Here is a 22,936-nt window from a genome sequence, read left to right as displayed (position 1 = left end):
TACCACCTCGCCTGGTGCTGGGGCTGCATTGCTAAATTAAATTAATGACTGCAAAGTGCCTGAGCCTCTAAAGGTCGAGCCTTTATCTCTTCGGATCACCCTGCTCTGAGGGATTTGCTATAGGCCATGAGTATAAGCAAAGCTCATCTATGCCATCGTTTTGCAACAAAAGAAGAAATTACCCTGTAGCCCCACTTTGTCTGATTTTGGTGGTGCTTTAGTTCCTGCTGCCCCTCTCCCTCCCCCTGGCACCCCAACCCTGCTGCACCACTGGTTGCTTTGCCGATGGGTGTGCTAGAGGGAAGGCTGAACCCACAGCTGAGGAGACTTCACTGGCTCCCTTCAAGCGGGGCCTCGCTGTGAGTCACCCATAATATAAACTGCAGCCACTTCATTTGCATTGTCAGCTTTTAGATCTACGCTTTTGCCTGCTGGAGTGTTACTAACTATGGTAATTTATGAGATGAGGGCTGAGTTTGGAATACATTTGGCAGCAATGATGAGGTTAGCACAAAATGTCTTCTATCTGGCTGGAGTCACGCTGTAGTTTTAAACAACAGATCTAGAGGTATTTCCCTGTTTGGTGATCCTATTTTTTCAATGTATACACATATGGTAGTACAGTCACAGGCATTCACATGGGTTCCCAGCTGGAGGGGGGTAGGGAGGAAAACACAAGTCCTCTGGTAGGCGAGCAGGAACAGATGGGAAGAGGGCAGTAAACAGGCAAAGGGAGCCAAGAGTAAACCGTGGGTGAAGGCTACCAGGGCTGGGCAACACTGTCCAGGGTGCCGGGGACACACCTGGCACGAGTCTCAGGGTACGAAGGAGCAGGCAGGAACATGTGGAGTAAGTAGTAGCATGGCCCATTTTTGTACGGCTGGAAACAAGCAGGATGGTGCTCTTTTGTTTTGAGCCCTGGTTTTAACGCTAGATTAGGGGCTCAGAGGGGCAGAAGAGGGCTATACCACCTCCACCATCTTCACCTCCTGTGGATGTGGGTGCCTTCAGAGACAAGCCCCGTTCTTCCATTTCCAGAGGCTACAAGTTTTCATTTTTTACCTGGATGCCTGTGTGTTGATGACCAAGGTCACCTTTAGAAGCTGGCTGTACCCTTTTTCTCCTTCCTGTCTTTTGGCAGAAGATTTAGTATTGCACACTGCAGAGAACCAGGGATGAGCTGCTTTTTCTCTGGCGGCTGAGGCCAAGACAGTTTGCAGTGGTGGATATGCTGGTGTGTTGGGATTTTCGCTATTGCTTGGTGACAGCTGAAATAAAAATAATGAGTCAGACTCTGAAGACAAACAGATGGCAAAGCATTTTACCCTTGCCAGCATGAACTAAGGTGACTTGAAGAGGGGTGGGGGGCTGGAAGGCGGATCTGCGCTGCAGCGTGGGACATCATCCAAGCGAGCGGGCTGTCTGGTGCGTGGGCTCCAAGGGGCCCGCTCCCTTGCAGAGATGGCCGCATGCATCTGCAGGAAGCCTGTGCGTTCCCACGTGTAAGGGCGGTGTGTGCAAATGCATACCAGTCTCAGCCCCATTGCTGGGATCCTCATGCTCCTTTCTTTCAAATAAATCTGCTGTCTGGCCCCCATCCAGTAATTGTTTCTGTTGCTCACTCGCAAGCTCCTGCTGCTCCTGCACTCAGAGCCTAGGCAGGCACCTGGCAGGGACTGCTGGCCCTTCTCACGGCTATAGGAAAGCAGCAGGCAGTTCCCTAGCAGCCACCCAGATCCTGCAAGCCAGAGTGATCAGATGCATTTTCAGCATCTCCTGTGTCTGGAAGCAGTATGGAAGTTAGTCTGGTATGGCACCACACAGCTGATGCAGGAGCTCCTGAGGGCAGGAGTAGGCTCCTGCAGGCAAAAAGCAAAGCACAGTAGTGACCACCACATCCTTCTCTGCTGGGAGAAAGCAGTCACACCAAGCCAGAATGGGTACAGGCTGAAGAAAATAATTTGAGTTGCCCTCTCCCATTTGCAGGAAGGAAAGCCTACAAATGGCCTTGAAATCTCCCTGTGGGGCAAATTTCCAGAATTCAGTGCTTGACACCACCTCTCTTCTACACCGAGCTTTGCTTACCTGTTTTACTTTGCACTTTCCTTTGGTCCTGGCTGACCTGCAAGCAGGTTTGATTTATTCGAGTGCTGTTTACCTATGCGGGTGCTTTTTCCACCTAAGGTAACTACATAGAATTAGTTCCTGTGGAGTGACTTTTAATGCCGGCTGGCTAGGAAGGTCTTTACCAACTTGATTCTTCACAGTAACAATGTTATTGCTGGCCTGGAGGGGACCTGCAGGGAGAACCCGCAACCCCTTTTCTGTTAGAGGCACTGCATGTACGGGAGGGAACTGAAGTCACTTAAGAGCAAAATTAATACTCTGTGCAATTATTTGAAATTTTAAAAAGAAACAAAACCAGTTGAGGAAGCGGTTGTCTCTGTTCATTTCAATTTAGCTACAGAATATTCCTACTACAATCCCCCTTCTAATTCTTGCTGCTTTTTTTTTTTCTTTCCTATCATTGGCCCCAGTGTGTCTAATACTAACAGCAGTAGCGGAGGGCTGAAAGAAGTTGTGGGAGCCAGCTGAGAGCCTTGAAGTCAACGTTAAGAAAAAAAAAACAAAACCCACAAAACCCTAAAACTCCCAAGATCTCGTTAGAACATAACCTGTAGGAGCTTCATTAACCAACACAACTTTGAAGCCAACACAGGGCTTTGCATTTAACACCACTAACCCTCACCGGAGGAAATCTTACCAATTTACTTGCAGCCAGCAGGCAGGGTGTTGTGTGTGTGCCATCTCACCTGGCCTAACACCAACACCTCTTTAGTACTCAGCAAAGCTGTGTTCTAACATGAGGGAATACCCTAGCAAAGCAGGGCCAAGAAAGACCTGTGATTATGGCATGATTAAACTCTAATTAGAAATGTTACTTGCAAACCACTGGCACTCGAGCTGGGTCATCTAAACCCCGTGAGAAATGCCAGGCAGTCCACACTAGCATGCGTAGCTGCAAAGTGTATGTAACCTCTAATGTAACTGCAAGTGTGAAAAAAATGTGGGTTTCAGTTATGCAGCAGTTTTAGCATCCAGAAGATGTTTCCTGTTTGCTTCAGGTCCCTGGGGTTTGAAGTGAAAGCATCAGGCCACCTTCATCAGACCAGCTGCTAGACGTTGGCTGAAGAGCTTGCATCAGAACAGTGCTTCTGTGCTCTCCTGCTTAGGTTATACCCCAAGCAAGGTAACCTGATGCTCCCTGGGCTGAAACAGAGGAGTAGTCAGACAAAAGGACACAGATTAACACTGCACCTCTAGTTCAGCTGCACAGCGTGGTACATATGGGGTTCAGGGTTTCTAGCCTGTGTCTTTATCACTTAATCAAGAGCTGGTCAGGTAGTTAATTGTTTCCCTCTCGCCTTCAGCACCCACTGATGGCAAATGTTCCCTCGCTGGGGGCTGTATTTCCACTCTCGCCTCCTCCCTGGTGCAGCCAGAGCTTCCCAGCCCTACCACGACCCTGCCAGTATCTGAGGTTGTTGAAATAATCACCTTTTTTTTCAGAGCCGTCTCGTCTGTTGTCAGCAGCTTGCCCTGGAGCTGAAACTCCCTCCTCTCCCCTAATGGGAAGGGCCAAGCTGCCATGCCCAGCAAAGGAAATGGCAGTTCAGAGCAGGAATGCGAACACAGCCACTGTCTAACACATCCTTCATCTTGGAGCCTGGCAAGAGGAGCTGGCAGATGGAGGGTGCAGCCAGGATCCGGCAGCAAGGGTGCTTTTCTCTACAGAAACCTCTGCCATAAACAGCATGGGAGAGCTAGCTGGGATTTTTCCCTCCTATGGGAATATTGCAAATCTTGGATAGAACTTAGTCTCCTATTGGGGAATGGACATAAGCAATTTATACATTTGTCACAGCTGTCTTAGTAGGAAACAATTAGGCACATTGCTACTTACAAACAGCCCAGAAGAGACGTATGAAATAGAGCTCGCCAAAGCAAAAATACCTCCAAACTGTCTTGTTACAAACAGTCTAGAGAGTTGTTTTTTTTTTTTTTAAATAACAGTTTGGGAGGGGGGAGGAAAAGAATTCCACTGGAAAAAATCCCAACTTGGTCTAGCTTAAAAAATGCAAGCATGAATTTTTCTTTTTTTTTTGGTGAAAATTCTTGTTTCACAAAAACAAGATACCATGGTCATATTCCTAGGAGTCAGAAGTCCACAGTAAGGTCTCCAGTGACAAGTCTTTCAGACCTCTGGAGGAAAATGTTTGAGAGAAGCGTAAGCCAGGGTTGCTGGTGCAATGAGAAGAAGTGGGCTGCAAGCATCCACCCACCCCTTCCCCTCACAGTGGTTTATGCCTGCAGCCTCACATGCTCCTACACAGCAGGACTGCTGTTTTCCAAGAATAACCCATGTCTTCACTCATCAGCACCTTTAAGGGGCCTGGTTTGCCCTGTCCTCTCCCAGCATCTCACCTCAAGCATCACGTACAACTCATCTGTTTCAAGCACATCAGTGTTAATACTCAGACCTGAAGTGCAGAGGGGACTGCATTGAGCCAGGGGAGGTTTAAGATCCCAGCTATGCTTCCAGGCTGAGGTCCAAAGGCACACGCCCTGAATGCCAAACACGCACTGTGCTTTGCCAGTTAGTTTCCACTATCGTTTCTCTCCCTGTTGAACACCAGCCTGAGTCTGACAGTGACTCCCATCAGCTTTATCATAGCTCCAGAGGCAGGAATAATTTTATCCACATCTGGAACAACAACACAGCACCACAATACAAATGTTTTAAGGCATGAAGCAAAGAGCATCACATTCATGGGAAACCACCTAGAGGGTCAGCTAAGGACTGCATTCCCTGCAGCCCAAATTTTGCTTGAATACAAGAACGAGACAAGCCTGTTCCCTTGGAAGACATGGCAGAAATCTGTACACGATGGAAAGAAACAAGATCTGACAACACATTGTTAAAAGTCCACTAACAAGGGGTTTTGCATTGTTTCTTTATTATTGTTTTTAAGTATCACTTTTTCTTTTTTTCTTTCCAGAAGTCATTATGTCTGACTCCATTAACATTCAGGTAAACAAGGTAAACAACAGATGGGCATGATCTCATAGCACGGGCACAGCCACCAGGAGCAGGGCTTGCCTTTCTTTGTGGCAGCTCAACATCACTCTCCTTCACCTGGTATTCCCTCCCTCTCCATACCAGCATGAGCAATGACTGGTGGCCACTGCAGGACATTCCTGCCTCAAATGCAGTGAGGGCAGAGAAAGGCAGGCAGTTGTGGGATCACAGCACTTGGCCTCCCCCCTCACACTCAGCCAGGCTTTCCCCGATGGTGCAGAGGGGCAGGCAGTGGCAGCAATAGTGGCATTACCAGACCATCCACAAAAGTCAGACCAGCCTGGCCCAGATGGCAGCAGAGGGCATTTTGGGCCATTTTCGGTCACTTTAGGACAAGCCCCTTGAGTGTGTGCAGTACTGCCCCCACAGCACCCCTGAATTTCAACACAGTCACCCTATTTCGCACTCTGCATTAGCTCCCCCACAGCTGTGCCCCCCTTCCCTTGACGGGGGCACAATTGCCACAGCCACCACTGCCAGCAAGCAACCTTTTTGCCTTCCCTCAGCATCATTCTGAATGCATCCCCAGCCTGCCTGCAGGCCCCCATCCCAGAGGCTAGAAAACCCCATGCTGTTGAAGCCTGATTCACAAAGCATCCTGGTGTTAAGGTTAAGTAGTTGTAAAACCGCAGCGGTTCATCACACTATGAGAAATGTTTATTAAATCGATTTTTGTTTTGTTTCTTTAAAAAAAAAGGCAGAAAAGTTAAACACACTGCTTTGTGGCATGCTCCACAACATGAAAAAATCCCAAGCATTCAGTTAAGCTGTCAGCGGCTCTGTTTGATCTTTCGATATGGTCTTTGAACTTCGACCTGGACAGTTGACTCTCCTCTTCCTCACCAGCCTCTCTCCTCCTCCTCTCCTCAGCTCACAGCCATTTTCTCAGCTGTCAGCAGCTCCAGGAGGATGCTTCCCTGGAGAGGGAGGGGTTTGTATTTACAGCCCAGTTTCATCCTTAGTTTGTTTTTTCAGGGTGTGGAGGGGAGCAGGACAGGGCCCCATGTTGCACACACAAATGCCCAGGTATACAGGAGAGGGTCTGAGGCAGGGCATGGGTCCCACCTAGTGGTTTTTTCCCCTTCACCTCAGCCAGCTTTGGGACTGACCAACTGGCAGAAAAGCCCTGTCACTTTTGGATCCTGAGTGCCTGCAACAGGGCGAGTCCCCTCAGGCCTTCACAGCCCCCTCTCTAGTTTGTTTGAACTCAGATCCAGCTTCACAGGGGGCTGGACTAAGGAAGACCCAAGTGGGTAGGTTTTTTCATAGGGGCTTCTCAGCTACTTCATTGTTCTTAGGCATGACAGTTCTCTGTCTCTATTCTCCCAGGGCTGACCCCTCCTGCTCAGCAGACGACAATCCATCATGACAGAACATGGGGACTCTCAGCTAGAAATTCTAAAGAAAGCATTACCCCCTCCCTGCAAAACTCATTCTGCCCCCTCCCATGACCTTCCCAGCCGCTGGCTGTTCCCCTACTGCAGCAGCCACAGGGACAGGAGGTGGCCCAGGGAGCTTCCTCTGGAGCTCCCCATGGTGACAAGCCACCTCTGAAATGAACCAGAGGGAAACTGCAGACCGTGTGGGACGTGGTCTGAACAAATGTCCTGCTCTTCCTCCCACAGCTCTCAGACTCCCTCTCCAAGTACCACTTTCTCCCAATTGCTCCTGCCTTGGACAACCCAGACCCCTAAAGCTGCAATGACAAAGGACACAGCTGACCTGCATAGAGACCCAGTCCATCTTCAAACAGAGTTCCAGCTACATACACAGCATCAACTGAATACTGAACAATATCAAAAATACAGTATAAGGAAAGAAAACAGAATTGAAATGCTTAACGGCATATTTATACGCATTTATCAACAGTCAACAAAAAAGGCGGCAAGTTACACATCCATTCTGTATGCTAACAACCCCGATGCACATATATGTAAACACACATGCTTGGTTGATGCATATACATATAGCCACATAACAGAGTAGATGGCCTGAAGGAGCTACGCTGGGGAGCAGGGAAGGGGTTAACTACTGCAAAACCTTGTCTCATTCTCGATGTGCACAACGTGGACATTCAGGGCAGTGTTGCTTTAAGGCTATTTCTAAGGCTGAATCTTTTCTTGTCCAACCTCTCAATCCCAAATTCTGTTGAAGCACTTCCTCCTCTTACCCAGCAAAACTTGATATATATATATATATATATATATTTACCTATATACTTTTAAAAGGCCCTATATACTAAAAGGCAGGAAGAAGAAAAGAGGAAAGGGGGAATGGAAGCAGGGAAAAAGCCTCCGAATGGATCGGTTTGCCCCACTGCAGGAATTTCCTATCCTCTAGTGGCAAAGGCCACAGCATCCACATGCAGTGGACAAGGTACTAGTTTAAAATGATCACAGGTGTCCCTCCCTATCTGATCTGAAACTCTTTGTTGCAATGAAACAGAAATATTCCTGAAGTGGGGAAGGTGATCCCTAGCTTCAATTCCTCCCCTTACCTGCTTTGAGGGGGCAAAGAGCTGAGACTATAATTTCCAGCTCAAGTGCCCATACAGCTAACGAAAAGGCTTTGCTTAAAAATATATATCTATAGAACTATACATATAGATCATCTTTTTAGAGACACTCTGATTTTATTATATAGCTCCTGGGACACTCTCCCCCTCTATCTACATGGTAACAGAGTGGCATACAACAGAAGCCACATACATCGAATTGGCAATCAAAGCTTACCAGGTCACAAGAAAGTGTTTCAACTGGTGTGATCTAAAATCCTGAATTCCCTTGCTTTGATGTAACTGGAAGGTCTTTAAAATTTTTTTTTTTCAAAATTAGGTTATGACAATTTCCCAGCAATATTACAGTGTGCGACAATATGCTATAAGTAAGGATTAATTCATTGACCAAGAGAGTGATGCAAAAATGAAATTTGAAACAGGTACGCATATGGCTGGGAACCCAAGCGTCATCCTGCAATACATAAATGCCGTATTTCCAAGGTTAAAGAATTTTTTTTCAAGTTTTCTTCTTTTTTCCAATATCATTTGTATGCAAGCATTAGCTTAACAGTGGAAACTTAGTACAGAACTAGACTCTCCCAAAAACATGTCTATAAAGAAACATTGAAGGAGGTTAAAAAAGTGACTTTTCAGTTTCTTATATTTGAAAAGCTGAGAATAAAATTCACCCCCAGCCACTGACCCTTAATGGGTCAGTGATCAATGGCAATGAACAGATTTATAAAGTTATAGCCCCCCCCCCCCAAAAAAAAAAACCCAAAAACAAAAAGCCAAAACCATTCCCACTCTTTAGAGAGTAAAACAATTTAAGCATGACTTCTGTTAAGGATTGACCTAGAGATGCAAAAAAATCAGAGAGGAACAACACGCCGGCGTTCCCCTCAGGACGCATCACACCCAGCCGACAGGGGCTGTGCTCTCTCCTCACCTCTCCTCCAGGTTTCAGCAGTCAGCAAGGCTTCCCTACAGACTGCTTGGAAACACCAGGGAGTTGGGGTGATGGTAAGAAAAGGTGAGAACAAATGAACAAAAATGCTAAACCCTGCTTCAGCATCCAATTACATATATGAAAAAAGTCCGTGTTGAAAAAGAGAGTAAAAACCAAGGCAAAGTTTTCTGATCACAGGCTGCAGCCTTCTCCTCTGCACATCTTCCACCAGTGCTGTTTCTGAGTTACAGGGGGTGGGGAAGTGGGAGGAAGGACTCAATCTCTTGCTACAGCAGCTTTCCCCATCACACAAAACTGATGTGTAACTAACTTGGCCACAAAGATATGGGAAAGTTTTATTTATTAAAAAAAAAAGTACTTCAAAATAAAAATTAAGTACTGTATGGTAATATTTGAAGTATTTATATACATAGTTTTCTCTTTTGTTGAAATGTCTCCTGGTCACTTGGTGGCAACTTGGGGTCCCCTCTAGTGTCGTCCGCCCTGCACCCCCGTTCCCCTCCCCAGCTCTCACGGCTCAGTAGACGGAGCTGTTCCTTATGCCACAGCACAGCACCATGCTCAGGATCATTTCAAAGATCTGTTAGGAGACAAAGGGGCACCAGTGAGGCACCAACCACTACGATGCAGGGGCTCACCCCTGTCCCAAGCTCCCCCACTCCACATAAACACTCTCATGCTAGAGATAAGGGCAGAGATGCTACACCTGCACTACTGTTTTCTTTAGAAGTTGGCCAGTTCAAGATAAGATGTTGTTCTTTCCTCTTTTGCTGGCAGCAGTGGTGGTATGTTGCAAGCCTCCTGACTACCAGCTACACAGCAAATGCTTCGAGATCCGTTCAGCATTACAGCCCAGCCTTCACACAGGCGCTGGGTTACCAGCCCACATCACCCACCACTCACTGGGGACCCTACCCACCGTGGCAAAGAAAGCAAATCCCTTCCCACCGCAGACCCCTGTGACAAAACATGGCGGCCTGAGAAACGCGCGGTTTTGGAGGCAGCAAGGAGGCTTGACAGTGCTCTGCCCTTCTGGATGGGATTGCAGATGCTCCTGCTTTACTGTGCTCAGCAGGCACCTGCCCAAACCTTGTGACCCCCCAGAGGGGGTCTTGCCACATCTCTGAGCAACTGGGGTGCAGACAGCTGGTGCTGCATGATGAGCCACAGCAGCATCCGGAGGAAAGGGATGGATCCAGCCCAGCTGGAACAGGACTGGGGCAACCTGAGGCAGCTTTTCCCCATCCCACTACAGCAGGGTGCTGCAGAGTCACACTTACCATGATCACGGCGACCACAATGGCAGCGATACCAATCAGGTACAGCTTCCCGGAGAACAGCTCATCGATTTTTTTGTGGCAATTCGAGGACTGAAGCAGAGAAGCACGCCAGTCAGAGAGCCTGCTTTCCCCTCACCCACCCTAAGCACTCAGAAAGGCAGGTCTGCTTCCCCCAGGTCTGCTCACATTCCTGGGTCCTGGCTGTAGAACTTCCCTCCAGACTTCAACCCTGTGTGCATGTCTGCCAGCCCCCTCAAGCAGGAACCGCAAAGGAATAACCAATGGGGACCTCTGACATCCTTCTACACCATCCCCAAACAAATTAAATCTCTACCCTTTATCTAATTCCCAGTAAATCCCCAAATTTCCATGGCAGCCGAGTTTCCTTGTAGGAACTGCTTTGAGTGAAGAGCAGCCATGCCTACCTGAAAAAAGTTTTTCAGGAAGTCCTTCTTTGGGCACAGGTCTTCTCTCCACAGTGGAGTGACAGCTCTCATTCCATTATCAGGACCACAGCAGTCCAGCTACATGGAGAGAGGGGAAAAAGAACCCAACCCACCCAAAAAAACAGCATTAGCAGACAGCAAGTACTCATGCAATGCCCTCCCCACCATTAAACATCCTTGAAGCCACCCAAGACCGAGGAGGCATCTTGGAGGTGAAAACAAGGGAAGGGGAATAACTCTCCAAATTTGATGTTTTTATTTCCATGCAATGCAGCTGCTTCCTGCAATAGTCCCAGACAGGTCTGGCATCAGTATCCTGAGAAGAGTGCTTATTGCCCCTGCGTCGGTGGGGAGGATCAGTCTATGCACAGTGACAGTCGCTCCTCACCACTTACCTGCTGACAAACCACACGCAGGTGTAACCCGGTGTAATTCACAGCACGCAGGATCCTATCCATCAGCGGTTGCTTTGACCAACTAACTGCCCATAACCTAACCAGAGCGCGGAGCAAGACCACCAAAGTCTTACCGTTTCATGAAAGGTCTTCACTACAGTTTTCCCATTGTTTGTCTCCGATTCTGCCACAAGCGCTTGTTGAAACGCTTGATCGTAGAACTGTTTCACGTCTTTGGCTATCTAGGAAAGATGGGAACAACTCCCTTTCAGCCGGAGGAGGAAAGCCATTCAGCAGATGTGTCTGAAGGGGACAGGTTCCCTCTAATGGCACTCGCAGGTAGATGAACAGTTTTTAAATAGATTTGGACCCTGTTTATTTGCACAAGTGTGTGAAAATCTTTCAGAGGGCTCAAGTGCCTCCAGACATAGCATGTTAAGAGCAGCAAATACTAAGAACCTCATCCACCAGCCAGCAGGTTCCAGCCAACGCTATCCAAGTGCTCCACAAGTTCTCTCTAGCAGGCAAAGACAGCCAAGGCCCAGAGGGTGAACCGCAAGATCTGAGATAGTCTTCAGCCCATGTGTATTTGCTGTTGGGCTCAGGAATGCAGAAACAGCTTGTTCTGAACCACCCAACACATGGAGACAAAGCAAGCAGGCAAGACATTCCCCACTGAGGCCACAGAGGCAGGACATGCTGGGGAAGTGAGGAGGAGGAGGTGGGGTGCGCAAGCAAGGCCATCAGTAAGTATGGGCACCTCAGCTCAGTTTCTGGCTTGGAGGGGACGGCAGGAATTTGGGAGAGATTGCATGCTAAAGCCTAGTGAGGCAGCTCATTTGGATCAGGAAGGTTAGGTGCTTTTGGATGGACATCAAACTCTGGCTGGGTCCCTACCTGGAACTGGACACCCCCATCCTGTAAAAAGTTATATGAGACGTCTCATCTGTCCTCTAGCCCTACCACCTGGGCTGGCAAACTACAGCCACCCATGGAGGTCTGCTCCACAGTGCAAAAAACTCCTCATTTTCAGGGAAACTGGCTTGTGGCTTCTTCTCTAACACCCTCCAATATTTTGGGAGACAGACAAAAGGAGGACATGCAAGAGAAGCAAAAGAAAAAAATACAAGCAAGCACAGAAGGGAAAATGCTTTCTAGAACATCTGTTCTTGGCAGTGCAGGCTGGATTAGCACATGAAAAAAGAAACTGCAGCAAGAAGGAGTATGATTTCAATCAATTATCCCAGCATTTCTCCATCACTGCTCAAAAAAGTTTGCTTTGGAGCGTGATGTTCTTCAGTCAAACCATTCGATTCTGGTATATGGGAAAAATGAAATAATAATCCCACTTCTTTCCTCACCACCCTGTATCTAAAGCATCTCCAAGAAGGCAGGCTGAGGGAGAGTGCCTCCAGCTTCATGGAAGAGCATCCTGTGCCTGCATGATTGGAGGTGACTGTCCCCTCAAGGGGCTGCAAACCAAGTTGGAGCGGAGTCCCCGCTGGGATTAGCTCTCAGTGGCTGGGAGCATTCAGCACTTCCCTCCCAGCCTGCGTTGCTCCCGAGATACCCCTGACGGAGGCAGGAAGAAGCAAGCGCCCTGCCTTGTGAGTGGGAACTGCCAAACAGCCCATTCACCATCAAGGCTGCAAAAGCAGCTGAGGCCAACAGACTGCCACCATTCATTTTTTTAAACTGCAAAATTAGTTTTAGGGGCTGAGGTCATCGCTCTTGTATTGGAAAGTCCTAAATTTCTCAGCTTTGTGCTCCGATGGCCAAGCGCCTTCTCCCCAGCATGGAAAGCAACAGCCATGGGGTCCCTCCTTACTCAGGCTTCACTTTTTTTTGCTGTCAGTTCAGTTGCACATCTTAGACTCTTCAAGATTCACAAACTAACATCTGCAGGAGGCACAGCCCCTCTACAAAGGTTAATTAGCTCACTAAAGTTGCTAGGAAACAGCACCCTGCCTGCATAGTAATACGTTTAGCCACGGAAGAGTTTATTCCAGTGAAGTAATTTTCTCTCCGGTGAATGACTATAAGGGTGTTCCCATTCATGGCAGAGCTGGTCATCTGTGGCCTACATGCATGTGAAAGCTGAGCAGGCCACCACCTACTTGCACAGCTGGCTTACGTCTCTTAGTAAACACATTTCCCACTCTGCCAGAGAGTCTAAACTTGCCTTTGAGCACAAGCAGTCCCCTTCTCCAGACTCTTGAGGGCTGAGTGATCAACACCCAGCACGCTGCTTGCTGCAGCATGGCCATGGTTCCCACACACTGATAGTTTTGCTCTTCAGGACCAAACTCTGCATGTGTGGGAGCACATGTGTCTGTAGCAAAGGGAAGGCGAGCAGAAAGGGAAGGTGAAAAGCTGCAATTTTCAGTCCTACCCTTTGGCTAACCCCCTCCAGCCAGAGGACCTCATCCAAGCAGTCCCTAGCAGGCTGCCTTGGACAGACACATGACTTCTGCCCCTTGCGTGTGCACGGCATATTGATAAGCAGCATGCTCGGTCCTGGCAGATGAACAGCCTGAAGCAGGTTACGTGATGCTGACAAAGAGCAGGAAGCATCAAGCAATGCCGTTAATGCAGACGCAGGCTCTCCCCATATGCTATTCCCTCCCTTAGGGGCCATGCAGCTGGGTTCACTCTTTGCTCTTTGGCACCTAGGACATGCAGATGGCTTTCCTTCAAAACTTCATATGTGAATCAACTCACACTGACTGACAGTGTGGCAGCAAGGAGGAGACAAGTGAGGCAGGGTTATTTTTATTTCAGACATTGCACTATATACCGTAAGGATAGCTGCTACTATCAAGTGCTCACACTTAAAGTTCATCAGCCCAGCCAAAAGGAGTTAGGTGACCTGCCTGGGTCACACAGCTAATCCAAGCCCCATGACTCAGTCAGTCAGTCCAGGAGCGGCTCGCGAGCAAAACAGCTCCCACCAGGATCTGTGGCAGTTCTACCCCAGCCTCCCAGCCCCACAAACACAGGTTTTGGAGTCATCTTACTTGGTCTTTGTTGACAAATCCCCAAATTCCAGCTGCAACTTCGCAGGCAAACAGGATCACAAGGCAAGTGAAGAACTGCAAAGACAAATCAAGAGAGGAACACTTAACATACCCATCTACAGGCAAAACCAGCAATTAGGTGGGTAGAGGTGTGGAGCACCTCTACTGACAGAGATCACAGCGAGGTGTTGCCTGACTTCAAACCATTTTCTCTCTCATACACATGCTTAGCCCAAACACATTTTCCTATAACTCATCGGATGCCACCCCATGTCTAGACTTCCCACGAAGATGGCTGAGTGGGAATTAGCAGAGCCCTTCCCACACAGGGACTGGTGGTATTCAGATGTGCTCCTGCCCCTTCTGGGGAGCAGCACCTGCTCCATGTGAGCAGCTCCCTCCTGCCTTCCTCGGGTCTTGCCACTCAGCTTCTATGCTGCCTTCGACACAGGACTTTGATAGTGTGGAGGTTCCTGTACTTCCTCCTTTTGCAGTAAGTCTGTAGTCACTCCGTCAGCTGGCTGCAGGAGAGGGGAGAGCAGCTGCTTCCCTGCAACGCTCTAAGGACACTGCCTGGAAATGTCCTTGGAGCATGGTGGACACCTCAGCCAGCGGAAAGCGTCACTGTGAGGCATCTCCAGCCTTCTTTTGGCAAGCCAAAGTGTGAGCAAACACAGGCAGGGCACAGCAGCTAGAGCTGCTAATTTCAGCCAAAGCAGCCGGTTTCCCTGTCAGGCCTCAGGTATATTGTCCCATCTGCCCTTCTAATCCTCTTTCCAATTTCAGGAGGGAGTGACGGGTAAATTCAGGTTCTGTAATCACTTGTGTTAACAAAAAAAATAATCCAAAGCTGCCAGACCTCGCTACAACAACCCCTGTCAGATTTGTGCACTGGCTCCTCCTACTCTCAGCAGCAGCGATAATGCCTGCAAACTCCTACAGCGGCCCTCATCCACTGACGTTCAGGAGTGCTTTATAAAAGCTGGTGAGAAGCACCCCCTTCTTATTGGGAAACAGAAGCAACTAGAGGTGAAGCCATCTGCGAGAGCGCAGGGAAAGCAGCGCCATTTCCCTCTGCCCCAGTTGAATCCACACCCACAGGTCACTGCACCATCACTAAGAATCTTCCAGCCCAACAAAGCCAAGTGCTGGAAAGTCCTTCCAATTATTTTTTTTTTAATGCTTTATGCCTCCGACTTTTTTTTTTTTTTTTGCATTGACTTTAAAGCTGAACCACGTGTGAGAACTTGCTTTAAATAACTGGGTCTCCCTTACCCCCAAGGCAAAGGCTTTTGGTGTGGCTACAGTTTATACAATTAAGATCATCCCATGCCAGGAATCCCGAGCTGCTGCCTCATATCAAGGACGCCTGTAGTACTTCAGTAATGGATTTTCCAGGATGTACCTAGACATCCTCACTAAGATATTGTGGGAAATCTTTGCTGTTTCCTTGTCCAAACAGATAAAAATAGTAGATGATTCTTTCAAAGAACTGGAATCACCACAGGCAGCCTTGAAACAGAGTGAAAGGGGAAGCTATAGGGGACATCAGGTAAGAAAGAGTTTAGTGGGTGCTTGGTAAGACAGCCAGACCATGGCAGGTGAAAAAAGCATGGGGTGGGGAGTGGTGGTTTCCACATATAACAGAGAAAATGAACCTTCAGGAATCTTGCTGTTCACATCTCTTCTGCTATGCTGCTGGCTTCAGCCTCTGTCCTCCAGCCAGGCACAAGCAGGAGTTTGCAGCATGTCTGCCAGCTCAGCCGGTGCTCCAGCAAGTCGGGCAGCGATGCCCTTGGCCAAATAGTGCTGCCTTGCTCCTTTCAGAGGTCAGCTAGTGCCCACCTACGTGCCCACGCATCCTCCCAGGCCCGTTCATTGCAAACGTCTCCAGCAAGGGACGCGCAGCTCTGTGCTGCCTGGCAGGGATGTGGCAAAGACATGGTGGGCCATCATGGTGCCAAGCAGCATCCAAAGCTTTGTGTTTCTTACCGTTCCCAGAAGGCACTGAGACTCCTGAATAGCACCGTAGCATCCCAGGAACCCAACGAACATCATGACAGCTCCGACCGCAATCAGGATGTAGATTCCTGCAAGGGAGAGCAAGAAGCAAACACGCTACTGCAGAGCTTTGTATGGCAGCACCCTAGCACCTGGCTGGACACGCTGACCGCCCAGGGTGGCTAACTAGGGGTGTGCAGAATTAAGGCCTAGGAAATTCGAGTAGAGGTGGCGGCAGACAGAACAACATAAATGAGTCAGATCTCAAAGTGTTTGAAGGTGCTAACACTGAAACTTAAAAACCCCATCACCCCCAAAATCAGAGGAAACGCAGAGAGCTCTAGCAGTAGTAGGCAGAGGGTGCAGCAGGGAAGACAAAGGCTTTACAGCATCCTCAAAGCTGCAGTATGGGAGTTTCCATGGTGTACACACTGTTTTAAGTATTTAAGCAGAGGAGAATAAAATTATTAGTATATCTTTTAAAACAAACAATAAGGCATATAGTTTATTTATATCAAACCTCATACAAATATTTATCTAGCCAACATTTTAAAGACAGATGAGCCACAAAACTAAGGGAAAAGCACTGCTTAAGCATCTAATTTAATATAATCTGGCTTTTGTTTATTATAGGTTCTTCTATAGAGAAGACTATGGTTTTTACTTCAACTTATTAAATTTGCACAGTCAACTTACTCCATAACTAGTTCAAAGACTAGAAACTAGGCATTGGAGGGGGGCTCAGAAAACAGAGGAATGGGAGTTTATTCACGAGGAAACAAGAGCTTTAGCTCAACATTCAGGTCTGCTGCCACTAGTAATCACCATGGACTCAGCAGCCAGGAGATTGGTGAGACCAGGGTGATTACTTGGCCAAATGCTATCAGCTCAGTTAAATTTGTATCCTTTTCCAAAAACACAGCTTCCTCCTGATGTATTCTGTATATTTAGGGAATATTAGTTAACAAAAATGCACAAGTATTGTGGTTCACTACTTTGTAAATGAATCCTACTTCCCATATGAAAAGCAATTTGACACATGCAAAAAGTAATTGAATAAATAATTACAAACGAAGCAAGACTGTAATCACCATTTTTAATTGACAGTGAGGAAAAAAAAATCAGGATGAGAATAAATGTACATGCGGCATCCCAGAGGTAAGAGCAACACAGTGCATCTTGCTAGTGCTTGGGAGACACATCCCTTCAATTAAATATCATCTTTTGCTATGCATCAAAACATTTTTATAGTTATTAATCAGTCTGTCAACTCCCTTTAGGAACAGTACTGAAGTACAACCAGAGCTCAAGATTAAAACTGCTTGTGCATGCCCATCATGTTTAAGGCTTTTCTTATCTTTGTAGCTTTTAAACAATCTTCTGATAATTAAAGTGCAAAGTCTAAAGGGCATGCACTGAGAGCAGAGTTAAGCCAAGTTAAACTCTTCTCTAAAAACTGAGATACATAATAATGCTCTCGACTTGTTTAAGATCCCCTTACAGACATGTCAAACTTGGTAAGGGGTCAACTTTGGCTCCCACTTCTTCCCTCTTTAAAACACAAGTCACCAGCACCCAAACAACACAAGCACCAACACAGGGGCCAACTCAACAAGAGGCGGTGACGGAAACGCGGCCCCAGCAGCCCCTGCGCTGGGACCCTCCAGACGGCGTTTCTCACCGGCACCACACTTGCACAATGCCTCCCGCTATATTTAGGTGCCGCAGGAGGGAGGAAGCCAGCTGCAGGGGAAGCGCCAGCACAATGGAGCACACTGACCCTGCAGGAAGCCCCTCTTCAGAAAACCTGACAGACTCTGCGACTGGTGACCAACATCCTTGTGGGAACACTGCCAGAAGAAGGAGGGAAAAAAAGTGCTAGTTGCACCTCCTGCTGTGTATCAAAGGGGCTTCAGCAGTGCCCCGTAGCCACAAAAACCCAATAGGCAACTGGGTTGTTGAAGCTCCCTAAGAGGCGACAGGAAACCTCCTTGGCTGGAGGTGTGAAGAGAAAGGAAAAACAAGCAAAAGAAACCCCCCAGGAGAGTTTCTTGGAAAGAGCAGTCCAGCAGTTAGTTTTGTGCGCCTGCCTGAAGTAGAATTAGGTGATTTTATCCCTATGACATACGGTGGAGGGACCCGCAGTGGCAGTTGGGCAGAGAGCCAGTGTGATGAGCAGTGGGCTGGGGTGTGCACTGGGAAGAGGGGCCCCAAAGGGGCTAGAGGTGATGGGAAGGCATGAACACATCTTGTAAAATGAAGGCTGTCTGCTGGATACCTGCCAAGCTCCACAGAGACTGATGGAGATTTTTGGCTGCCACATAACTGCTGTTTCAAGAAGAGCAATGTATCAGTAGTGGTCTCTCAAAAGAAGGTCTGCTTAGTGCCACCAGAATCTGCTAATGCCCAAGAACCAGCCCTCACTGCTCCAGCTTGTACCAGTGATGCTTCTGGTTTAGGTTTTCAATGCAAATTACACCAGGTTTTTCCATTTTTCAGCCTTGGGTGGCTCCACTGGAGAGTCTTCATCAGAGTCCTGCTGGGAAAATCAACTTCTGGGTGCAGCAGCTTCTGACTTCTCCTCACATTAGGTCAGCAGAGGAGACAAAAACAGGCTGGGGGCAAGTAATTTCAACATCTGAGACGTCACCATTCATGCTAACCACCATGGTAGATGGGTAACAAGCAGTTGCAGCACATCTGGAGGCCAAGCAGCATGACACTGCAAGAATCCCAAACAGGTCACTCCCATGGATGTACAGAAGATTTTCTTCTCCAGTTCTTCAAAATTAACACTGAAGGCAACTTCCAGGCTGAACAAATATAGTGAGGACATCACAGGATCATAAAGCAGCCCAGATTGGAAGGGACCTTGAAAGATCACCCGGTCGAACCTTTTGCGAGAAAGGAAGCCTAGATGAGACTATCCAGCACCCTGCCCAATTATATCTTGAAAATCTCCAGTGATGGGACTCTACCACAGCCCTGGGGAGCTTGTTCCAGTGAATTATTGTTCTCACTGTAAAAAACGTCTTTCTTATACTGAGATCATCAGGAAAACGTAAGAGCCACTGGCAGCTAGGAAAGTTTTGCTCTGAAAACTAGGACATAAAAGCCCAGCAAGAACCTCAACTGATGGAGGAAACTAAGAGGGAACAGAGGCATTTGCCATTTTACAGAAGTCTTCCAGAGGCCTCTGTACTTGCTTCTTGCTGGGATTTGTGCAGCTTCAAAAAAAACAAAGCCAAACCTGACCCGCTGAACTCCCACCCCAGACAGGCTGTGCAAGCAAGGTCCTGACCTTCCGCTTCTCTCCCTGCTCATGCTTCGCCAACTCCTCACCAGAGCCAGCACCACTGTCAAGTAAGCGAACAGCAAGAAGTAAAGGAAGGAAGGGAAGAAGTGCTCCATGTGTGGTTTCCTGACTGGAGCTCAGTGGATGTGGCTGGTGGGGTGGGGGCAGTAGGAACACGCAGCCAAGCAGGGGAGAGGGTGGTGATGACTGGCCTGGACTCCAGAAACCACAAAAAAACCCTCGAAGGCTTTTGGGATAATGGCCAGCTTCATTCCCAGGCACAAACAAGTGTCTGTTATGGAGTCGCCCTTTGTTACGGAGGGCCAGAGCACTACAGCCTCCTAGGAGGCAATGGAGTGGGACTCTGCTCTGGAGTTTATTTAAGAACAAGCACAAAATATTTAATGCAACAACAGCAGCTTGTACGATGAATGCTAGTGGTGTTTCTCCTCGGAAATGCCACACTGAAGGCTGCAAAAGCAAATGCAAGCAATCAAAGCACCCAACCACACACTTTGGAGGGTGTTTGTTTTCCCACACCCATCCTTCTCCTCAAGGGATAGGGCTGGCGAGGGGTCTCTGCCTCCAGACTGGGTGCCAGGCAGCTTAGGGGCTATTTCATGGCAGTCACAGCCCAGACAGGAACGACTAAGCCCTCTTCTCAGAAAGCAGCCTGACACATCTTAGCTTTCATTCCCAGCAGATGCTGAGGATGAGGGCCAGCACAGTTTTGGGCTCCACGTCTGTGATCAAGGCACCTGTCATCCCCATCCTGAATGGCACATTATCCGCCTTAAAGCCAGAGGAGACTAGACTTCCCCCCAGCCCAAGTCTCCTCACTATTTAAGCATCAGAGATTGGATCAACTCCTGCTAGCCTGTCCTGGGTGGGAAACTCTTCACCAAAGCAGCAACCGCTCCTTCAGGGCTTCACCCGAACTGGCACAATTCTGCATGAGCAAGGCTCCATCTGCCTTTTGTATGACACTTCCCAGCCCCCTTGTATTGCAGCTTTCTCAGGAGTTTTAAAACGAAAAATGCTGTTTGCCATAAACAAAAAATAAAATCAGAGAGGTATAAAATGCATGTCATGCTGCTCCATCCAGCGGCAGCAGGAGATAACCCTGGGAACTGCCAGAGCTGCAGCAACAGGTACAGTGAGCAAATAATTTCTAGGTGTTCACAGTACCAACATGCCTCCACATCCTTGAGCAACATTACAGTGTGATATCTAATCCTACGGCACAGTTCTTGGTTAAGGCAGCAGTAAGCATGATTGCTAAAGCTGCCACGTGTAACCAGCTGCCCACAAAAGCAAGCCGTGAGCTGCAGGACCTGTATCTTGGAGTCTGGGAAGTCACAGGAGGACTCACAGGGACAAGTGCTGTCAATATTGCCTGGAGTCCTCTAGGCATCCTTTTGAGATGGACCCTTGAAACAGAAAGCTTTAGGAAAAAGACGGACAACTGATCTTAGTTTCATCTCATCGTTACAGAGATTCAGACTCCTGTCTGAATTCGAGGCACGAGCACAGCAACTGCGATAGGATCTCTTCACTCAAGAGCATCAGCATGTAAATGCATCAGAAAAAGCAGCAGCAATGGATGAAATATCATCCCCCTTTCCCTGATACAACCAGGCCATGTTTTGCTTTAGGCTGCAGGGACCTCCTACAGCTTTAGCCACAATTCTGGGAGCAGGAAAGGGAGAGAAGGAGGAAGTATTCAATGTCAGTACTTGCTTTGGCATTAAAGCAGCATAGCTGGTGTCTGCAGGGTTGCAAAACCTACATCCTGTCTCTACTGAGATGTTAAAAAAAAAGGCAGAAAAAGCAGAAAAAAACAGAAAAAAAGAAAGAATGAAAAAACAAACGAGTAACAAGCACAGCAGAGTCCCTTTAAAACAAGCAGGGAGGGGGCCAGCCCCAACCAGCCCTCCTCCCCGTGCGCCACCATCCCCACTGGAGATGCTCCGGAGCTCCAGGCACGGGCATTCCTGGGCAGCGCCCTACCTCTCCCCCCGTTTCACTGTTCTCCTGGCATCTTTAACTTGGTAAGCTAATGGAAGCCAGTCTCTTCCCCCCTGTCACCATGGCAATGTTTCCAAAAGACAAAACAGAAAAGAAAAAAGAAAACCCCCCCCAGCACCACACTGTGCTTCCCAGGAAGCCCGGGTGGCTCTCCAAGCCGTGCCTGCCCTCCCCACAGGATGATCTTTAAAAAGGGGAAGATATTTTCGGGTTTACTGTCCTGACAGACAGGTTCCTGGGGGGATACTCTGCACATCCAAGTGTTTTGTAAGCCTCCGAGGGAGGGAGGGCAGGCTGCACTGCCTACCCTGCCCATGGCTCCTGGCCTGGAGATGCTGATCATCACGGGGCTCACCACCACCCCTGCTGCAGGGAAGGGTGGGTCCATCAGACAGTGGTAGGAGGGAGACTCCTTCCTACATCACACTATGAAGCCTGGAAGAACATCCTCTCTGTACCAAGAAGTCCTGACCACAACATGCTTCCCTGTGACTTGGGGACAAGATACAGGCAGGGAGTGGAAGGTCCCTCCAGGATAGGGGTAGCAGCAGGGAAGGGGTGGCTACACCAGCCAGCCAGCGAGTGAGGGAGGGACTCCTGGACATATTTGTCCAGCTGCCCTGTGGAATTGGCCCAGCAGAGCCAACAGTGCTTTCCTGGAAGTGGGGCAAGGAGGAGAGTGGGGGCAGAAAAAGAACGAGTTTGTTGGAAGACAAGAACTGGGAAGCCCCTCTGTTCTTCTCCACCCCCTTTCCCAAGAAAAACATTGCTGCTCTGTGGCTGCTAATGACTTCCAGATGGAGAGCTCTCCTGGAGGCATGTGGCTCACAAGGGGAGATGAAAGGCTGTACATGCTGCCCTTGTCTGCAAGAACAAGGCAAGAAGGAAGCAAAGGACACCCCTCCATCAGAAAAGCAAAGGGGAGGTGGAGAAAAGCCCAAACAACATCCTTGTGTGTGCACACTCGTACTGAAACAGACTCCACACCGAGAAGCCACAGTCAGATTTCTTCTCTTCCGCCTACCTGGGAAATGCTGGAAGGAGGCTTTAGTTTCGTTACGTTGGTGTGCCCACAAGAGCTGGGAAGAGGTCTGCTGCACATCTCCAGCTCTGGAATGGACAATGGTGACTCAGCACAGGAGACCCGGCTGGGCAGGCCGGCCCTTCCTCTGCTGCCCCAGCCTACAACGCTTCCAGACGTCTCTACATGCCTGGGGTCTCACCCACTGACAGAGCCCAAATCCCGCTGGAGGATTTCCTGTGGACTTTGCATGCCTAAACATGTGGCAGGTTTTCAAAGGAAAACTGTCAATGCGACGGGTTTAAACAGCTCTGAAGAGCAAGGAGCCACCTTTGGCTCAGGTTCCCAGTGGCAGAGCTAATGGGAGGGGACAACAGAGGAGAACTACATTATTTGTAGTTGGAGAGATCTGAACTCAAAATAACCTGATGGCACAAGTTTATGCCCTTAAGTCATAACCAATTGTAGTCTACAGAATAAATGAATCTCAGGAGCTGGTCACAATGAAGGTAGACTGAAGTACAACTAAATACAAGTTGCTTTTTTAATAGAAATTGAATTCTATGGTAAGAATACAAAACCAGGATTTTTTGTATTGTCAGGTTCATGGTGTAAGCCAGATACTTAGAGGGAAGTACTGACAAAGTGTTTTGCCTCAAAACTACTGTTTTAAAAAGAATTCCACTATTACTGAAGGAATTGATCTGAAAGTGATTAGAAGAAAATCTAGAACCAGTAAATCTCAGCCTTTTTTTTCCTTTAAAGGGATTAAATAATTAAATTGCCCTTAACTCTAAATAAGTTTTGGAAATAAAGAGAACAATGCATGTACTTCTATTATTTAAA

The 22,936-nt window shown here is 48.1% G+C and overlaps 1 protein-coding gene across 1 annotated transcript in view; it reads right to left on the bottom strand.

Annotated features, from left to right (window-relative positions):
* Positions 1–6,968: 6,968 nt before the first annotated feature.
* CD81 (CD81 molecule) overlaps positions 6,969–22,936 on the bottom strand; it is a 33,183-nt gene continuing 17,215 nt past the window's right edge. The window contains exons 3-8 of the mRNA XM_075094585.1: positions 15,738–15,835; positions 13,746–13,820; positions 10,863–10,970; positions 10,313–10,411; positions 9,888–9,977; positions 6,969–9,187 (exon numbers count right to left, since the gene is read on the bottom strand). Coding sequence (XP_074950686.1) covers positions 9,125–9,187; positions 9,888–9,977; positions 10,313–10,411; positions 10,863–10,970; positions 13,746–13,820; positions 15,738–15,835 — 533 coding nt within the window. The 3' untranslated portion in view covers positions 6,969–9,124. The remainder of the gene's footprint in view (positions 9,188–9,887; positions 9,978–10,312; positions 10,412–10,862; positions 10,971–13,745; positions 13,821–15,737; positions 15,836–22,936) is intronic.

Source organism: Phalacrocorax aristotelis, chromosome 5 (genome assembly GCF_949628215.1).
Source record: "Phalacrocorax aristotelis chromosome 5, bGulAri2.1, whole genome shotgun sequence".
Classification (NCBI taxonomy): domain Eukaryota; kingdom Metazoa; phylum Chordata; class Aves; order Suliformes; family Phalacrocoracidae; genus Phalacrocorax; species Phalacrocorax aristotelis.
Note: the sequence above shows the minus strand (reverse complement) of the source record. Positions and strands in the feature narration are given on the sequence as shown.